Consider the following 21,087-nt stretch of genomic DNA (forward strand, 5'->3'; position numbering starts at 1 on the left):
TTTATTCTCATCAGGTGTAGGATGTAATGGGTCACACAGTCGTGGATCTTTGACACACAGAAAAGGCCCCAGATAATATGAAAAAAATGTTTTTGTTCCATATTATTTCATTTTGTTTTTTCAAGAAGAGATTTTTGAAAAATAGAATTGTCTACTCAAAACGAGTAGCCAATTATTTTTGAATTCCCTCATTTCCTATGTAGTCTCGTCAGTGCTGCCCCTCAGTCCCCAAATGGGAGGAGGTGCTGCCCTAGCCCCTTAGGGAGTCAGCGACACCGATGGCCCCTGTCGCCAGCTTCCATCCCGGGAACACAGTCAATGGGCTATAGTGAGCACACAAGTCACACACCATTTTGGAAAGAACTTGGGACCCTTCCTTACTTCCCTCACAGGTGTTACCGCCTGATATTAATGAAGGCTTGATCTGTTTCATTCTGGTCAGACTTGGGGTGCTGCTATTGTGGAACCATTTGTACACTCTCAGAGTTATGAGGGTCCTTGAAATTAAGTTAATTAATTAAGTTTGAGAACCACTGCACACTAAACGGAACAGATCGTCTTAGTTAGTATCATCGGTAACACCTGTGAAGGAAGTTGGGAAGCGGCCTGGAAGTAGGAAGAGTTATTCTGTGTGCATATAGCACATTGTTATCATTTGGACCCTCGGCCAAAGCCGGATGCCCCGATGAGGATTCAAACCCCTAGTCTCTGTGGTGGTGGTTGGAAACTTTACGCCAACCAAGCGCTCCTTTTTTGTCTTTTTTCAACTCAATTATGAAGGAATAAAACTGAAAAAATAAACGTTAGTTAGTATGAGCATTCTTTTTGTTGATTTAAAATGTACCGAGTACCGACTGACTCACCAGCAACAGGCTCATTGGAGGGAAACAACTTGTTATCCAAAGTCATGCTGATATCACAGAAGACCTCCTCTTCATCGCGGTCGGCATCCAGCTGAGATGGATGGAAAATGCTTGGTGTTATTCATTTATATATTACGTCAGTGCAACTCTATACAGTTTTTTCGCAGCCTCTCTCAAACGCAGTAAAATACCTTGTTAGTTTAACTTAAGCCTCCCATACACTACAAGAGTTTTGATACGATTTTGGAAAGATTTTTAGAATGTAGTCTTTTAAAAATCTAAAATTCCAAAATCTTGTTAAAACTCTTTAGTGTATGAAAAAAAAATGAACCCTTATAGATCCACTTTTGCACTGAGGATTTTGCTCTGTGTTTTGTCCATGTACCTCTGCCATACAATCTTGCATCTTACAATAAATGCCAGGAAAACACCCTTGGCCCAAATTGATTACCATGGAAATGACAATAGCAGAGGTATAGCAGAGGTACCTGTACAAGGACTCAGTTTAAAAGTGGATCTTTAACACACTTTCAGGGCTTTAAATTGTTTAATCCAACGATCAGCTCTGCTTAATACGTGAAACCCGCTTCTTGTTTAATGCGTTTAATTCGCCGTTTTAAAAGAATTAAAAAGAAATAGCGGATTTGACCTGATGACGAGGCCGCCGCGTTATGATGATGATGAAACCAGAAATCATACTTCCGGTCTGGTCTACAGGGCTTCGGGGGGAATGAGCTCAATGCAAGTGAACGGGGGACTTGTTTGGGCTGCAACGCCCTGTGCAGGCTGTGTTCGTTTCGCATTGTCATGGCGCCTGTTTCTTCTCATAAAAAACAAACCATTGGACTATATTCCGCCGTCGATCAAAGCGGCAAATACTTCGGTGTATGCTCCAAAGGTAATAAGACAATCTAGGCAGCGTAGAATATTGGATTAAATAGCGGGGAATGCGGGTTACGCAGTAGAACTGTTAATGGTCCACTTTGCTGTGTATTTGTTGTCTTTTCCCCAATGGTCTTGTCCCCAAGACCATTCTAGGATTATAGAAACATTGTCAGTGCACCGAAGCTCTAACCATCTTACTCATGTCACTCATAAACATAATAATATTTATACGTTATATAAAGCATTATAAATGCACTTATAAAGTGATGTGCCAATGAGACATTTTGGCTGATATTGATATTGATATCCGATAATTAATTGCTGTTATGGCCAATAACCGATATGTTGCATTATACACCTGACCACTGACCGCCCATGTAAATGTGGTGACCCCAGTCTGCTCCTTCTATTGTAATGCATAGAGAAAAACCTCTCAAAGAGAGGTTATTTTTCAGCATACAACCATAAGCCTTTGATAATGCCAGATACATTAATTTCACACCTCAGTCGAGTGGGCTCTTACTTTTCCTCTTTCAATCAATCAGCCTCCGATGCTCTTGGCACTGAGTACTGTCTGTGGGGAGTTTAGCTATAGTTGAATGAAACGGACCCCTCATCCTCCATAATCCCTATTCAGTGTTCTCATCAATGTCGGCCCTTAGAAACCTCCTCGCCAATGACAACCGTGGATAATGGGGCAAAGGCAGGCGCATGGTTCGTGTATACGACGAGGTTGACAGCCGATAATTACTCTCACTCCTTCCCAGCGGTGTACCATTCTTCATGCATGTCATGGTTACTCGACTGGGTTACTTTCTTGACAAATGAGGCCAAAATAAATCGGGAGTGTTAGCCATGGTGATGTGGTGGTGGGGTGTGTGTGAGTGGAGTGCATTTAACCACATGAATTCCTAGCGTCCCTGTTCTGAACATGTCATCATCAGGGGTCATCGCCATGCTAGCTTGTGGTGGACATTTTTGTCAAAAGTAATTTTTTGCCATAGACATACAAAATGAGTGCAAATAATATTATTAAACACATAATGAGCTACCCCTGAATGACCACAACAGGTCTGTAACTCTGAGTGTTCAAATGGAACCAAATTGACACTTGCGGGTCAAATTCCATTTGTACACTCTCAGAGTTAAGGGGGTCCTTGCAAATAAAACATTTGATTAACGGGACTCTAATGTGCCATAGTGTCACAGTAAATCAAAAAAGAACACCACGGACAAGAACAAGTCTTGCCACGGACACATTTGTCCGTGTACGGACATTTTGATGACCCCTGGTCATCAGACGCGAACGTTCTGCGAAAGCAGCCTATCTACACGCTCAACGCATCGAGTCAGTAGATTTTGTATGGAGTGACAAAAGGAACTATGGGTGGTTAGGATTTCCCATCACCAGCATTTTCTCTCAGTCTGTTACTATGGTAACAAGTTATAGAAAAGAGGGATTGTTGTTGGAGTCCCTAACCATCAGGGGCTGGGGCAAGGCAACCTATTGATAACGGTTAACCTTGAAGGGGGATAGTTCAGTTTTAGGGACATTCTGATTGTCCTATAGATGGGTTTCTTGTTTACAAACATTTTAGTCTGCACACGCATGTGCCGGTTTCATGTAATCAATTCTTCCTTCGCCGTCTAAGATCCTTCGGTGCTAGTAGACGGATTCTTCTTTTGTTTTTCACTTCTGTTATTATGAGTGTTCTTCAGTACTGTAGTACCACCTGGTATGGATGTTTGTCTGCAGCCCTAAAGTCACAACTGCTGTGCTCCCTCTGGAAATGGAGGTAGAGTTTGGGGGACAAATGCTTTGAGAATCGCTATTATTGTTTACACACAAGTTGACACAACATATTATTTCAAGAGCGAGATATCACAGTAAACATCCACCCTAAACATTCCTCTTCCACAGTGGGAAGAAAACAGCATCTGAAAATGTTAGTACTGTGACCACTTTTACATTGCATCTAATCGGTTTCTTTTGCCCCCGACCTGCACGCGCATGCAGGTTCTTATCAGTGTGACGTTGTCTGGAAAGTGGAAATGCATCTATAGAGTCAGACAAATGCCTTTTTATGTCTCTGCATACAATTTACATGTTACATTAAGAGTTGATCTAAGCGTAGTTTAGTTCGAGAGGATCAAACTTACTGTACACAGCTGGTCTCTCAAAGCTACATATGGCCCTATATTTTAGATTATCTATGGCGCATGGTCTAAATAAAGCGCTTGATCCCACTCCAATTTTCCTAGCTATAGGCCTACAGTGCATAATCTGGCTGCAAATATGGTGCAAATGGATGTACATAAGTCTCCGAATTAGTCATGGGTGTTTTTACATAAATTATACCTATCCTTGCACTCATTTACTGCCAGAGTAAATAAATAAATAATTCACCCCCTGCCAGCGATTTCTTTTGTTTTTCCTTACCTTTCAAGTAGTCACAGAATATTTATCTCCAGTATGATCGATCCCCTGGTCGTTGATAAACATGTAGGTTTTCTCTGTGCTTCCGTGTTGTTGTTTTATCTTCCAATTTCGACCCTCGGTTCTCTAGTTTATTGTCCGTTTTAAAATATCATGTCTGGCCAAAAATGGAGATAACAAAAGGGCGTGAATATGGGGACAAACATTTTGCGACCACGTGATCTCATGTTTCTCTGTGTGACTGAGGGTTAAATGGTGACTCATATGTTAGCGAAGAGCGCCATCTAGCGTAAAAACTACAAACACACAACAGACGATAAAAGACGGCGTTGGCGGTGTGGGCTTTGGATTGACAGATGCGTCCTGGGCGAAAAGGATAAGTGAAATCTTGACATAATGAACTGTATTATTTGTACATTACTTGTAAGGCCATTTCATATTTCAACGTTCAGTCTCAATAAGTGAGCTATTACCTTATGTACTGTATGACCGCTCTGTAATTTTTCAGAAATAGACATTGTCAGAAATATATTTTCATCTTCTATTAATTATAATTCAATTGAAGACAATACTCTCACAGTATTTAAACATTGGCTCAACAAAAATGCTTAAATTGGGGAGTTTTCATTCTTGTTTAAGAACTGTCAAAGAGTACAGATGTCATCTGTAAAAGCATTGCTTTTCAGAGTGCTTCAGAATTTGTTCACCTTCGATTTTTGCGGTGAATTCAATTAAGTGATGTGTGATTACAGAGACAATTTGACAAGCAGGGTTTTCTCCTGAGAAATGTTACAATTTAGTTAAGGAGCAGCCATGCTAGAGGAATATGAAAAGTGGAACAACGCAGACACAGCAGATAAGCTTTCATGTGGTCAAATTACTCAGGGAGATTGAGCATAATGGGGAAAGAAAAGTGGCCAACAATGACCCCAACATCATTGTGGCAGGCTTAAGTCACCATTTTTGTACTCAACATGAAACCCTTTTCAGACTTACTTACAGGGGCTTTTCTGTTCTCCCCAGACAATCAATTGCATCGTTCAAAGATGAGCCATATAGCACATCTACAGTATAACCACCAATCATTTCTGTATATTACAAATATTAATAGTCTCTCAGTTCTTCTAACCAGGCAACCATTTGACGTTTCCTGTTGGTCAATACATTTAGAATAACTGACTACAGTCTGTGGTATGATGAAGAATTCATAGACTGGAGTATGACATCAGATATCCACCATTTGAGATGAGTGTCACCTCGACCTGATCTTGCAGAAAGCAAATAGAGGTAAATTCTGAAAATGCATGTGCAACCATGCACCCGCCCGATGTGGATGGGGGGGGGGGGGGGGGGTGGGGTTGTGGGACGACATATTCGCAATAATGAAGAAAGGGAAACGGAGAACAGAGGACTACATGCCGCTAAGCCATGGATATGACACACCATCACATTGGGATTCACTGTTATGTACCTCGTGAGCAATTTCACTTTCACACTAATCTAGCATCAACAACAGGCCAGAAGACGCAGAGAGGGAATAGAAGGACATCAGCCGCATGCGACATCAGAAGTAATCAAAGTAAACAACGGGAGCTGACATCTGAGGTTCAGCTGACCACATGTTTTTTTAATGTTAATTTGAATCCCTATCAGGGTGCTTGCAAGATAGGTTGTTTAAATGTTGCCCTATGATGTTGGACCAGACTGTTAACATGTGGACCAGACTGTTAAAACGTGTGAGAGAGAAGGACCCAAATGCAGATGAGGGAGGGAGAGCATAAAAAGGGCAGCAGATCCAAAACATACAGGTCAGGTTCTGGAGACGGAACAGGAACAGAACCTAACCTACTGTACAATGGAACTTAGCAAATAGCACTAGAGAAACAGTATGTTAGACTGTTACTTTTAATTCTGTTATTATGAGCAATGCATGGTTGTTTTTCACCACCTGTGCGCAACCTAACACTCACACAAACACACGCACATATTAACTGTATAATATATGATGCTTTCGGGTGTGCCAGTACAGTACAGTACAGTACAGTACAGTACAGTACAGTACAGTACAGTACAGTGCAGTACAGTACAGTACAGTACAGTACAGTAGAGGGTACAGTAGAGGGACCGCCACACGGTAACTCTGTCATTTCTCAACCGTTTCGGACGCGGGGTGGCATGCCGGAACCGGCCCGGGCCCCTGGGCGCGTTCCTGGGGGTCTGGAAATCCCCCCCGGGAACCCCCACACAGAGTTGCACCACTCACTTCACACGGGTGTGATTTTTCATTATTATACATATAGCAGCAATTTTGTGCACGCCCTCTCACACACACACACACACACACACACACACACACACGCACGCATGCACGCACACACAGTAAGATGGTAACCATAGCCTACCGTGACAATTAGGTCCCTCTCCTGGAAGTATTTGACTAGGGAGGTGGTGTTCTGTTTGAAGTTGGTCAGACGCCGCTCCGTGGCCTTGGGGTTGTCATCTGGTCGTCCCTGCTGCTCGGCACGTTTCTCTAAACGTTCCTTCAAGCGGTGGTTGGCACAGGCCAGAAACACCACCAGGTCTGGAGTGCAGATCTAATGGCAGGGAAATAGTCATGATGTTAAAAGGCACAACGCCACTGACCACTGCATGTGTTATATGTCTACAGGGCTAGGGTTGTCGGTGTACCAATGTGGCAATGTGAGCAACTCAAGCAAGACTGAAGCCGCAATTGCAGGGTTAGATTTAGTTCACTTAAAGTGCAGGTTACTACCCAAAAGCCACTTTTTTCCGTTACTTGCAAGTCCGTGATTTTGTTTGCCAAAAACGTACTACCTTCCCGACTATTCCACCTAATTCACCCATAGACATAATTATAGCATCAGCTCCTCTTAGTCTTAAGGGAAAGATATTGTTACTCTATACCTCATTATTTGACCTTCATTTACCCTCAACCACTCTTATTCTTATGCATTGGGGAAAAAAAACATACCCTCCTTCACATTCCCGTTGGATATCTGACATACTATACTTTTTTAAATTGAAAAAAAATTTAATACACATTGCGTGGCTCAATCTACAAATTCAGTAAAGTATGGCAGCCTTTTCTGTCTCATGTTGACCGCCTTACGCCCCCGATTGAACCTGAATAGCTGTCACCTGACTAGCCAACCTGTCTTGTCTGGATGATGTTTGTGACCATGAACTTATTTGTATAATGACTATATTGGAGTTTTTTTGGGTTTTTTTTTTGTTTCTTTGGTTGTCTTGATTTGATTTGTGTTTTGTTCTTGTGTGTTCAAATTTGTTACTCTTTTGTTTGTATTTCTCAATTTATTTCTGCATTTGTAAAACACAAACAAATGAATAAACTGAACGTTAAAACTGAATTGAACTAAGTAAAATAAAATAAATACTTAAAATTATGATGAAACTTCATTATTTAGAAGAAAACCCACTTCCTGGATGTAGTGGAAAATCTATCAAACCCAACCTGGCAAAGAATCAAGATGCTATATCATTCAGATGTCACTCAAAACTGATGTGTACAGTATATACAGTATGTGCAGACAGACCTGGATCAAAACACATTACCAGGCTACCAGCACTTGGTAAAGTTACTTTGGTAGGCTACTAAATGAGTGGGGGTTTCTACATAGGGAAATCTGATTAACAGAAAGTGCAGACAATCACAGGAGAATGGTCTCTGCATAATAGGAAAGTTGGAAACTGTGATTTGGCAGCTATCCTTATCTGGATTCGCTGGTACTACACAGCTCCACCCTTCTGATAAACAAAAGAGTTCTCAGGACACCATGTGACCTAGGCCTGTTGCCCAAAAGACATAGCTGAACAAACCCAAGCCACTCGGTATGATGCAACAGCAACACCATCATTGCCTGACTGACCATTACGTGATGGAGATATTATTTGCTACAGTTGGGTGCCACCGATATTGTCCCTTATCATTTGACCCATTTAGGCCTGACCTCAAAATTTAAAAAAATCCTTCTAAATCCTCCAGTTTTCTGAAATAAATATTCTCACGATTTTTCAAAAATAGCAGACCTACAAGCTCATAGCGCGCCACTCGGTGGCGCGCTATGAGCTTGTAGATCTGCTATTTTTCAATAGCTAAATTATAACAATGTTTAAAACACCAAAAGGGGTTCCCGCCCAAAATGGGTTAACTGTCCTTTTGCGCAGATCACGCAAACCTCAGCAAAAAGAAAAGGACAATATCGATGGCCTCCAACTGTATGCCCACTGGCTACTGACCTTAGATGTTCACGCTCCTACTTAAAATGGGCAAACTTGAATCCCCGACAACATCAAGGCAACATCTACATTACAATTCATCCTATGGGTTAATGTTTTTTTGTTTGTCTCCGCTTTGTATGCTTGATTAAGATTAGAAACATCGTGAGGAATGCTGACTCATGCAGTGCATTTTCATCTTGAGATATGCTCCCATCGTTGGGTCTCTTATAGTCGCATCTTGGCAAATCATCGTTTCCGTTTCCATGGCTACCACTTGTCCGATGCAATATTATCATATCCATCATTATCATCAAAGGTATCCATAAATGTCTTTCCAGATCGGTTTTAGTCTAACATGGTAATTATTCTCAGAAAAATGAGTGCAATTCTAGTGGCTGCAATGCTGCATAGCATTATGGCAATGATAGCATCTCTATAAAGGCCAGGAAGAGAGCTCAAAGTCTCATTATAGTGAAATGTAATATTTATTACGCAGCGCACACAAGCAAGCAGATGTTGACCTGTCCACAGAGGTGGGCGAGAAAAGATTCCTCTCTAATACCCTTTAGAAATGTGTGTTACTAATTTCACCCTCTCAAAAGAACAAGGTTTTAAGAAGCTCTCTCTATGTCTAAAATGTATTGTCTACCCCGGCAATGACAATAAAAAACAATAAGTTGGAAAAAAAGACATTACCAAAGTAAACTTGCATCCAGCCACCTGTGTGTGTGTGTGTGTGTGTGTGTGTGTGTGTGTGTGTGTGTGTGTGTGTGTGTGTGTGTGCGCGTGCACGCTTTAACTGTTTTTCCTTTTATTTCCATGGCTACCATTTGTCCGATGCAATATTATCATATCCATCATTATCATCAAAGGTATCCATAAATATCTTTCCAAATCGGTTTTAGTCTAACATGGTAATTATTCTCAGAAAAATGAGTGCAATTCTAGTGGCTGCAATGCTGCCAGCACTCATCTCATAGAACCTTTATAAATCTGAACCATGCTACAACAGCTTTTACAGGCTATACATCGGTACAGTGTATGTTGCAAATCACATTTATTTGTATTGCTTTTTTATGCTTATCTATAGACCTAATTTACCAAATTTTATAAATAGTTTTGAAAATATTTTTGAAATTGTTTCTGCATTGTTTTTCAATGTAATGTATGCACCATCCTCAACAACATAAATGCCATGTATGCACAAAACAAACCTGGAAATGTGATTCTAATAGCCTGACAACACGATGGGTGGATTGGCAGACAGACAGACAGACAGACAGACAGACAGACAGACAGACAGACAGACAGACAGACAGACAGACAGACAGACAGACAGACAAGAAGGCAGACAGACAAGAAGGCAGACATAAAGACAAGTAAACAGACAGATACTCTACAGTAGGTAGGCAATCATCCAGGTAGTCCATTAGCAGCTGGCCAGCTAGTCAGTCAGCCAGCCAGCCATCCACAGAATCTAAACTAGATAAAGTGCCCCTCGGGGCACAGGTCTCCACCAGGCCAGGTCAGGTTGTTGCCTCCTGGTGGCACTATAATAGGCCAATGTGAAAAGGGTGCCATTTCTTCTTACGCCTTTGTTGGCAATTGGATGGTTTTAGGCATTTTGTTCCAAAAAAAATGTTTTGCAAAAATCCACCTGTTGGTGGTGCTGTAACAGGCCAATGTGAAAAAAGTGGGATATATTCCTCAGCCTAGTAGGAAAGTGTGTGAAAGATTTCACGTAAATTGCATGCTGCGTTCATGATTTGAGGTTTTTTGTTCAAAACGGGCCAATCCTGCAAACTTTGAAAGCCAATGTTAGCCAATTAAGATGGAATATGAAATATCGGACAGATCCGTCTTGAGCACATGTCTATAGAGATACTGTGTAACGATTTGCGAGATTTCTTTTTGTGAGAGAAAATGTTTTTTATAAAAGTCTGTCTCCTGGTGGCGCTATAAAAGGCAGATGTGAAAAATGCAGGTCAAAGGTTTGTCCTTGGCCTCTAGGGAGTGTGCATGCAATGTTTCACGCAGATCGATGCAGTTATAGGTAAAAATGTGAAAAGCTGCCTCAGTGGCACTATAACGCGCCGTTCTGGAAAATTTGGGGCAGAGGTTCATCGTTGGCATGCAGGGAGTGTGTGTGTGTGCAAAGTTTGGCATCGACCGGGTTAACGGTGCGGGAGATTAGCTGTACACGGACAGTCGGAAGGACACGCACGGACGGACGGACGGATGGAGTGCAAAACATACTCTCCCCAGCTCTAGCAGCCTTCTACAGTATAAGGGATTGAAGGAAAGATGAAGGGGCAGCGGGTTCTTCGTTGGAGGCATCTGTGCGTGATGTTCTGAAGTCCCCAGAGGCTGGCCCATACCAAATAGTCGCTGTGATGTTTTAAAGGGCAGAGCAGCAGCATGTATGGTGTGTAGAAGTCTGATGTTAATGGATCCTGCAGGGCCACAAGAGAACTGCTGCCAGCTGCTTGGAAGTGTGAACAGCACCACATATAAGGTCTCAGTCAATCAATCAGTCAGGATGGAGCTCCATTATATTCACTCTGTGAGAACCTTCAAGACCAACCAAACACAGTCAGGCTTTTGTATTTGAGTGCAATCACTGCCACTTTTCATCACCATCTATCTGTCATTCCCCGTCATTCCCCTCTGTAATTTTCTCTCTCTCTCTCTCTCTCTCTCTCTCTCTCTCTCTCTCACATACTGTGTGTGTGCACGCACGCACGCACGCGCGCGCACACACACACACACACACACACACACACACACACACACACACACACACACACACACACACACACACACACACACACACACACACACACACACACACACACACACACACACACACACACACACACTCACACACTGTATCTCTCTCCATCAGCCATCTTCCCCATCTTAGTCTTGCAGGAGACTTCTTCTGTGAGGAGGAACTAAGAGTGAAAATACCACAGAAGAAATCCTTGCTCTCCCATGAATTCTGGTTTTGCTTCTTTCTTCGTGTTCTTTAGCGTAAATCTCAATAAATATCCTAGTGGAATGTTTGTTGGAGACAAGAACATTATGTCAAAAAATCTAGCTCTGGTCCATAGCTCTAATGCGTTTCATTTAGAGCTATGTGGGGCGGCGGTGGCTCAGGGGTAGAGTGCCTGGATGGTAACCGCAAGGTTGCCAGTTCGAACCCGGGCTCCCCCAGAGTTACTGTCGTTAAGTGTTAAGAGTTAAGTGTCCTTGAGCAAGACACTGAACCCCTAATTGCTCCCGATGTGCTAGTTGGTGCCTTGCATGGTTTCCGCTGCCATCAGTGTATGAATGTGTGTGTGAATGTAATGCACAATCTCTGTAAAGCGCCTTGGATAAAGGCGCTATATAAATGCACCATTTATGTTACTCTCGACTTCCGCTGCTCGCATGAATGCAGACCAGCCTCTCGTCTTTAGCGTAAATAAAAAGAACATTTTTGCTAATCACCAAAACAAAGGCTGGTTGTGTCATTAGAAAGCCTACTTTCCTTAGTGGAAGCAATCTGAGCCCCCCACCACACGTATAAACGGTACTTTTTGACCAAAATGGGATTTTGTTTCCACCCAAAAAAAATACTTTTAGTTACTCCACTGCGCCTTCTACCGATATTGCCCAGAGAATTGCCTCATAGAGAATATTTTTCTTCCGGTGAAAAACAATCCCTTTCTGGCTAAAAAGTACCGTTTATACGGGGCTCAGAGTGCTCCCACTAAGAAAAGTAGGCTGACACAACACGCCTTAGTTTTGTTGAGTGGCAAAAACTTTATTTTTATTTACGCTAAAGACGAGAGGCTGGTCTGCATTCATGCGAGCGGCGGAAATCGACAGTAACATAGCTCTAAATGCAACGCATTAGAGCTATGGACCAGAGCTATGCATAATCCTAATCTGCTGCACTTGCAGAAGTAATGCATCTAAACTACAATGCTATGCCTGCAAGCATAAATGGTAAACTATGCTGTTACATCCACCCCTACCTCTACCTGTCCGGACATACTGATATGCAGCCAGCCAAATTTATTACTGAACATTCACCCATATAGACCTTTAACAGTTGTCACCTAATTTATACATGCTGCAACTTCTCCCTATTGGCTATGACAGGGGTTCTCAACGTTTTTGGCCGGGGCCCCCCGGAAATGCTTTGGCAATGTCTCGGGACCCCCGCCCCGCCCCCTCCCGACCCCCAATATAAATTGACTGCTACAATAACCTTAATAATAGAGACAATACACCATAAATAAATACTGAAACCAGATATAATCATTAGGAAGGTGTATGCATGTACTATGTGTACCATGTAAACTCTTAATTTTCGATTTTCCATCCATTCAGTTGGGAAAAAAATAAAATTTGGGGAAACCCCAAAATAATTTGGCGACCCCCGAGGGGTCGCGACCCATGGGTTTAGAACCCCTGGGCTATGAGGTGAGCAACACATCAAGCACCATGTGAGTCTGAATGAGCTACAGTATGTCTAAAGTGGTTACCCGGACGGCCGGACACAGTTGTAAACACAACAAAATATGATTGCTACCTTCCTTTAGGGATTCACCTCCAGTGAACTTCCTCATGCCTGAAGCCTGCAGCAGGTTCCATTTCTACAGAAACCTGATAATCCCATCTTCACATGGCAATTCAATTAATGACTCAACAGGAATCAAATTATTGCTTAATTTGAAATTGCATTTAACAAAATGTGAGAGATATAGCCCAAGCTCACTGAATGTTGAAATTGTATAGGACCCTTGTTAATCCTTTGACAGGGAATATGTTTCACCCCTTGCTTGTGATCTCATAGAAACTGTCACATTAGGCTACTGTATGTGGGTCAGATAGTCCCCTGGGTTCTTCCCACTACACAGCAAAATCCCCTGTGTTAATTTAGCTCTGGGTTTGTATTTGTTTAAAAATAAATCACACCCGTGTGAAGTGAGGGGCGCTCTTATCATTATACATGATCACACATCATCTCATGAACAACTGAGTTTATGTGATTGGTTAGCCGATTTGCTTGTCTACATATGACGTACATTTTCCCTTCATTGTCAATGGTATTTAATGTTTGTGTTGCCACAAATTTACGTCATATTTGAGGCACAGATATGACCTAATTCTCATTGTCAATGGCAAATATGAGACGTGACGGGACAAAATATAAGCTATATACGGTAGTAGGGGCTAGCGCCCCTCAAAAAAGATAGAAATATTATTTTTTTAATTGAATTGAATTTATATAGAGATAAAATGTTTAATTTAAATGTAACACTCAGGAGTTTGCTGTGTATTTGTGGATGCTCTGTGCAGCGAGAGTGGAAAGGTACATCTAATCACATCTAATCTCTTTAGTGTTCAAAATGACTGGAATCACTGATAATCACCATAGTAATGGCTCAAACGTTTGGTGGGTGTATGATCGTGTGCAGCAAAATCCTCAGCCATAATTCAACTGCTGAATTCAAGTGCAATAAAGTCTGTTTTTACATTCGCTGAGCTAAATTAACTCATAAACTCAAACAGATAGCTCAGTATCTACAAATAATTTAAGTTTAGATCCTGAATTAGCTCCTCCAGTGAATTAGCCTGACACTCACACTGAATTTTTATTTTGTTTGCCAGAACATTTTTTTTAATGGGCGTGGCTAGCGATTCAGGGCTGGAGCCAGGCTACCAGTGAATACAAATCCTGACATTTATATCACAAGATACAGCCATATTTATTTTGTGTTAAAAAAAATCAAATGCTCCACAGAAATCGTATCTATAGTCAACATCATGTAATGAATGTTATTAAATGTTATAAATAATATTTGTTTATCAAGCAAACTGTTCCCCTCAGTCACTTTGAGTACCAGTGACTGACTGACTGACTGACTGCTTGCTTGCTTGCTTGCTTAAGCAAGCATATCTCTGTATGTTGTCGGTATGTTTGTGACTATGTGTGTCTGTAATTGGTGTGGAATAAGGAAGGAGGTGACATGATAGGAAGGAGAGATTGCCATTGCTGTCTTTTGGGACTAAAGCAGATAGACTCAATTCAGCCATCAGATTGGACATGGCTCCTAGCAGTGGTATTTACATCATGATGTGGCTGAACAGATGATGAGATAGACAGTCAAATTAGCTTTGATTAAGTGTTAAAGGGAAATGGAAAGGGAGACCATTGTTAACTGTGTGCTTAGGGTCGTTGTCCTGTTAGGCAGTGGTGTATAGTAACTAAGTGTAATACAATGTTGAGGTACTTTTACTTTCTTCAGTATTTACAATTTTCAATACCATACCTTTACTTACAGCTCTCCATCTCAGAGGAAAATATTGTACTTTTACTCCACTACAATTATATGGAAACTGTTGTTACTAGTTACTATGTACTGTAGATTTTGATTATTATTACAAAACACACTAACCACTTCAGCCCTATATAATATATTTCGGCCATTTGAACATGGCAGATCTACAAGCTCAGAATGTGTCGCGATGCAACGTATTGTGCTTGTAGATTAGCTATTTTCAAGATTTTTTTAATACATTTTGAACTTGTGAAATGGGACATACTGCACAATGAGTACTTTTACTTTTGGTACTTTAAGAATATTTTGATGCAGACACTTTTGTACTTTTACTCAAGTACATTTTGTATACACACTTCTAATTGTAACAGAGTATATATCTACATTGCAGTATTGATACTTTTACTTGAGTACTTCTTCCATCACTGCTGTTAAGTGAACCTTCGCCCCAGCCTGAGGCTTGGAGCACTCATCAAGGATCGCTCGGTGCATTGCTCCCAGTTCCTTCTGCTAAAAACATCCCACAGTGTCTGGTTTCCCCCAGACACAACACTTGGCATTCAGACCAGTGTTCAATCTTGGTTTCATTAGACCAGAACACTATGGGACGAACTCCCCATTGCAATTAGAACGGCAGACTCACTCCCGTAATCTGAAGTCGTGCACCTCTTCAGACTCGCCTCTTCAGACTCCACCACCTTAGACACTTAGCACGCCGTAGCACTTGACTTTCCCTATCCTTGCCGACCTTATGCAAAGGCTAAAATGTAATTTAGATAGCATGTTATGTAGACAGATTCCAAGTCTTTTGTAGACCTGGCATCCTAGTGTACATAGTTTCAATGTATACATTATAGATTTTTTTTTAAAATATAATATTCTACTGTTTAGACTGATGATAGGTTCTTGGTTTACCTAAAGTGTATGATCCTTTATTAGTAACATTCCTTGAGTGAGTTTGTAAACAACCTGGGATTGTGGCAGGTGCCTAATGGAAATATAAAGCGAGAACAAATCTAAACAACCATAACACTCACAATGTGTGGATGTCCTCCTGCTTACTCCATCTTGAGTACATTTACTCAGTTACTGTCCACCTCTGCTTAAGTAGTGTGTCAACAGGTCACCAAAACTGCCTTCTTCCAAAACGCCGAAACACATATCCACGCATTCATTACATCCTGGCTCGATTACTGAAACAGTAGCCTGAAACTAGAGCTTTTCAATGACTGGGGCGGATGCAAACTAGCGTTGGAAACCGACGGCGGCTCCCTATTGGTTCTCCAACCTATGTGCCCGCCTATCTATAGTACACAGCAAATACACCCCCCAGGGACCCCCGGGGACCCCCACGCGGTAACTCTGTCATTTCCTGACCATTTCGGACACGGGTGGCTCGCCGGAACCGGGCCAGCACCCTGGCCGCGTTCCTGTAGGTCTGGAACTTCCACGGACCCCCCGGGGACCCCCACACGGAGTTGCACCACTCACTTCACACGGGTGTGATTATTGGTTGACTATTTTACTTTTTGCTCCTTAACATTATGTCTGCTCAGTTTCTTATCCCCTAATTGAATTTAAACACATTAATATTGGGCAGTGTTTTGTTTAATTTCCTCCAAATGAACTTACGTATGTAATTATGTAACAGAACCCTTTTATACTCTTGGCAGAAACTCACCTGGTCTTCAAAAGACAAGGCCTGTCCAACATCGCGGGGAAATCCATCTATGACAATTCCATTAGCGTATGGGATCTTCATGATCTTCTGCTTTATCTCAGTGATGGTGGTCTCCTAGAAACACACAGTCAGGGCAAAATATGTCAACTTCCGATTTTGCCAACATACAGTAATATGAGATCGTAAGACATTTAGGAGAACATCAGATATTAAAAATGCTAGTTAGTTTGGTTGGTCAACAACAACATTCCTGTTTTCTTGCATAGGCTTTGAGAGCTCATGCCCCGTGCACCGTTTGACCAAGAGTTGTGAGATATAGACTAGTATAGTACATGGGTCCCACTCCTCACAAGGAACACAGCTCTAGACGAGAGCAAACATGGCCAACTGGCAGCCCGGGGGCCACAAGGGGCCCCCACCTTGGATGTTAATATCGGAATACTGATATATTATTGATTTCAGCTGTTCCAATTCCAAACATGAAAACTTGACCCGCTTCAATTACTTCCGTCTATATTAATAGCTTAATGACTAGTATTACAATTGTATTGTTTTTTTTGTCCAATGTATTCGTATTCATAAAGTTAACATAAGTTTAGCTAAATGCATTTGAAATTAAATTAAAAAGTTACTTTTCAGGATTCCAATAAAGCAATAAAAACAAATTCAGTTCCAATTCTAAAATAGCAACAAAAAAAAGCCAATCTACAAGCTCAAAACATGTGGCAGTACGATGCGCTTTGAGCTTGTAAATCAGCTATTTTTGCTATTTTTGTGTAAAGTAGTTAAGAGGTTTCTGCCTGTGTAACAAATGTGGGCAGAGGTTCTGCTCTGGCCTCCAGGGAGTGTGTGTGCACAGTTTCACACATATCGGTGTCGCCTTACCCCTTATCCCTAAACTATTATTATTATTTAATTTGTTGTAAAAAAAATAAAAGGCTAAGAAGTTTAGTGTAAGGCACTGACAAAATAGGGCCCATCGGGAACACACACATAGACGGGAGCGAAAACATTGTCTGATCATGGTGGCACTGTAAAGCCCAAACCACACCAAAGGGTCGGGACAAAACTGTTTTAAGGTAAACCACACCAATGCAACTCATTGAGTTGCAATGAGTTGCATTGGTGTGGTCTACCTTAAAATCACTTAACAACACTCTTAAACAGGTTGATGACTACAAGTATTTGGGTTAATATATATCTTCTAGGAAGGGTATGGCCTGGTCAGCCTGCAATGACATGCATAAGAGTAAGATGTTCAAAGTAAAAATATTTAGGACGACCGTCTACACTAGGGCTCTGAGACATGATTAGAGAAACGGTTGGATGGCACTTACACCCGCCTTCTAATGCGAGCGCAAAATCTGTCTTGGAAGAGCCACCCATCGACTAATCTAATATACGGCAACCTTCCCCGTGTTTCTTCACTAGTCCGATCCTGCTCAATAGCATTGTAATATTTTATTAAAAAGGTGGATATGATAGACAGCCTTTATTAATTCCACGAGGGATAGTTGGTATGTACTTATGGTTAGTAGAATTGTAAAGGTGAGATTTATACTGTAGCTTTATTTTGAGTGTATATACAACAGCTACACAATAGTTGAACACCTGCTGAAGCAACCGCACTCACTCACAGCAAATAAAGTCCCTGTGGTGATTTCTTGAATATACCACAAGGTCAAAATGTGAATTATATATTCTAGTGCATTCTAGGGTATAATTGTGTCTGATAAAACTTTGGCATTACTTCTGAGAGCTGCAGCACGTCTGTGGGTGCCTTCAAGCCAGGGCCACAGAATGCCAGCATGTCTTAGCATCATCTATTTCAAAAACGGCCCAGAGGAGGTCAGCATATACAAACACATTTCTTAAGGCCAATGCATTCCGTATATATCAGCTAAATAGAGTACGAGTGTGATGTGTGCATCTAAAAATAACTACTATTATGACAATGATTCTGCCCAACAATGACCAACTCAGATGTAATTTTCCACAACTACTTACAGAATGTTCTGCTGTCAGTTGACAGACCAGACGGAGATTAAAATGGAATAGCAGAATGTTCATGAATCAAGCTAAACTAAGCTGAACTAAGAAAAACCATTTGATGGGCAGACTGTTTGAGCTCTAGTCCAGGCATCAGTCATTCTCAGCCTTAAAGATGGAGTGCCATGATTCTTTTCCACCCTAAAACATGATCATCAGGTATTATTATAATATAAGGAGGAAGAACTTTTTCCAAAAAGTGTACAGTATTTGTTAAAATCATGCTTTTATGTGGACACGCCCACCAGTTCATTAAGTATGCCTGGTTTGCCTGGTGGGTGGTGATGGGTGGTGATCCACCTGAACTGAAACCGCACCCACAGCTGTAGTTGTATGATAAAGGGGGAGGGATTAGGGGAGGGGCTGATAGTGTGGTGTCACTATATTACTGTTTATTTCATTGGCCCGTTTGACTGTCAAGGGTTCAGCCTCCAGGAAGAAACCCTAAATACAAAGTTAATACACCATTGCACATAGAAACGGCTCCAGGGTGTCTAATGAAGTACTGTCACCTCATAGACACATGAAAAACTGGAAAAATACAAAAAATGTGGCACTCCATCTTTAAGAGAGTACACACACAAACACGTGCTACATCATGGTCCTGGAGATAATGTAGCCTCTAATGCCCATCTATGAATCCACATGTGCTGCCTCCGAGTCCTACAGTATATGCTTTCTATCTTGTGTCTCTCCTACACTGTCTCCCCTTCAGCACATGATGTCTGTCCTTCCCTTCCCTACAACACCCTGGTCACTGTCTCCCCTTCAGCACACAATGTCTGTCCTTCCCTTCCCTACAACACCCTGGTCACTGTCTCCCCTTCAGCACATGATGTCTGTCCTGTCCTTCCCTACAACACCCTGGTCACTGTCTCCCCTTCAGCACATGATGTCTGTCCTGTCCTTCCCTACAACACCCTGGTCTCTCCTACACTGTCTCCCCTTCAGCACATGATGTCTGTCCTTCCCTTCCCTACAACACCCTGGTCACTGTCTCCCCTTCAGCACATGATGTCTGTCCTGTCCTTCCCTACAACACCCTGGTCTCTCCTACACTGTCTCCCCTTCAGCACATGATGTCTGTCCTTCCCTTCCCTACAACACCCTGGTCACTGTCTCCCCTTCAGCACATGATGTCTGTCCTGTCCTTCCCTACAACACCCTGGTCTCTCCTACACTGTCTCCTCTTCAGCACATGATGTCTGTCCTTCCCTTCCCTACAACACCCTGGTCTCTCCTACACTGTCTCCCCTTCAGCACATGATGTCTGTCCGTCCCTTCCCTACACTGTCTCCCCTTCAGCACATGATGTCTGTCCTTCCCTTCCCTACAACACCCTGGTCAACACTATAATCAGAAGTCCCGGAATTGAAAAGAAAAAAAAGGGGGGAAAAAATTAGAAAATGGCCCTGTAGGCATACGTGAGGCAAGTAATGTGCTTAATGTGTTGTTTCTATATGATTATTACGTGTGCTGAATGTATTTTTCCTATATGCCGAAAGCTACGAGTCACTGTTTCATCATAAATTGGGTAATTAGCATAATGACCAAATGTAATATCACATAAACCCAAAGAAACTGATACAAAAGGGTTTTCCATTTGATTCTGGTACAATACCTTCCTATAGATTCTTCTCCTGAAAACTCACCTCTTCTGGCTCTACCTCACACGCATTATTAACGATAACAAATAACTATAAAGAAGAAAAACAAAACAAAAAGTGTTGTACCCTGCCTTTTTTTTCTTCTTTCTAATTATTTGATCGGCCCAAAACATTGTGTTTATTGTCATGATTTATCACGTTGGCTTTGTCCAACATCTTTAAATAAATACTTTTTGAAAAGTCTATGGGGAAAATGAACGGGGAATTCTTTTCCAGGCCTCTCGTCGGGGCCTGCGACCCTCTATGGTGCTACAAATCTCCGAGACATGCCTTAATTGTCTTTAGAACCTGGCTGTGGGGAGCGAAAACAACCACGGGGAGCCTGTCATTTAATTTCCTGGGCAGAGTCATTATTCAGCAGCGACACTAATAAGATGGATAAGCATCCCTCCTCCAGCCCGCTTGTGAGACGGACTCTACTAATTAGTCTCTTGTTACATCTATGCCGTTAGTTATAATATCCTGCAACCAAGTGAACACACTTAAAGTACTTATTCTTCCTTCCTTTGATTAAAAGCTGAACATAATTACTCCTATACTTCAATCACTTTATTCTCTGCTCTCTATATCAAAACAGGATTGATTTCAACACTACTTATTGTCTACAATACTCTCAATGGTGAAGTTGCTGAATACATCTCTCGTCTCCAAACTGTACTGAGAATAAAATAAAAAAGTGTTGCAAACATTGCTGCATTCTGTTTGGCTGTGTATACTGTAGCTGTAACTGTAGTCCCATGTGATTCAGTTTCACCAGACTGGCACAGCAGCAGATTTAAACCGGAAACAAAGATGACACCTTTAAAAATATGTGTTAGGGGGGAATGGTGAAGCAGTCGGTAACACTGGCGCCTCACAGCTAGATGGTCCTGGGTCCTCCATGTCATCAGTGCCCATATACCCTAGGTGG

General features: G+C 41.8%; 1 protein-coding gene and 1 long non-coding RNA gene across 3 annotated transcripts in view; one reads left to right on the top strand and one right to left on the bottom strand.

The window, feature by feature from the left end:
• Positions 1-21,087, bottom strand: part of ak5 (adenylate kinase 5) — a 71,978-nt gene that overhangs the window by 42,063 nt on the left and 8,828 nt on the right. Inside the window, exons 5-7 of the mRNA XM_079488971.1 lie at positions 16,462-16,575; positions 6,588-6,779; positions 864-954 (exon numbers count right to left, since the gene is read on the bottom strand). Coding sequence (XP_079345097.1) covers positions 864-954; positions 6,588-6,779; positions 16,462-16,575 — 397 coding nt within the window. The remainder of the gene's footprint in view (positions 1-863; positions 955-6,587; positions 6,780-16,461; positions 16,576-21,087) is intronic.
• LOC306912624 overlaps positions 1-21,087 on the top strand; it is a 60,195-nt gene that overhangs the window by 34,950 nt on the left and 4,158 nt on the right. The window lies entirely within an intron of this gene.

The sequence above is a fragment of the Electrona antarctica genome, assembly GCF_951216825.1.
Source record: "Electrona antarctica genome assembly, chromosome: 19".
NCBI classification, from domain to species: domain Eukaryota; kingdom Metazoa; phylum Chordata; class Actinopteri; order Myctophiformes; family Myctophidae; genus Electrona; species Electrona antarctica.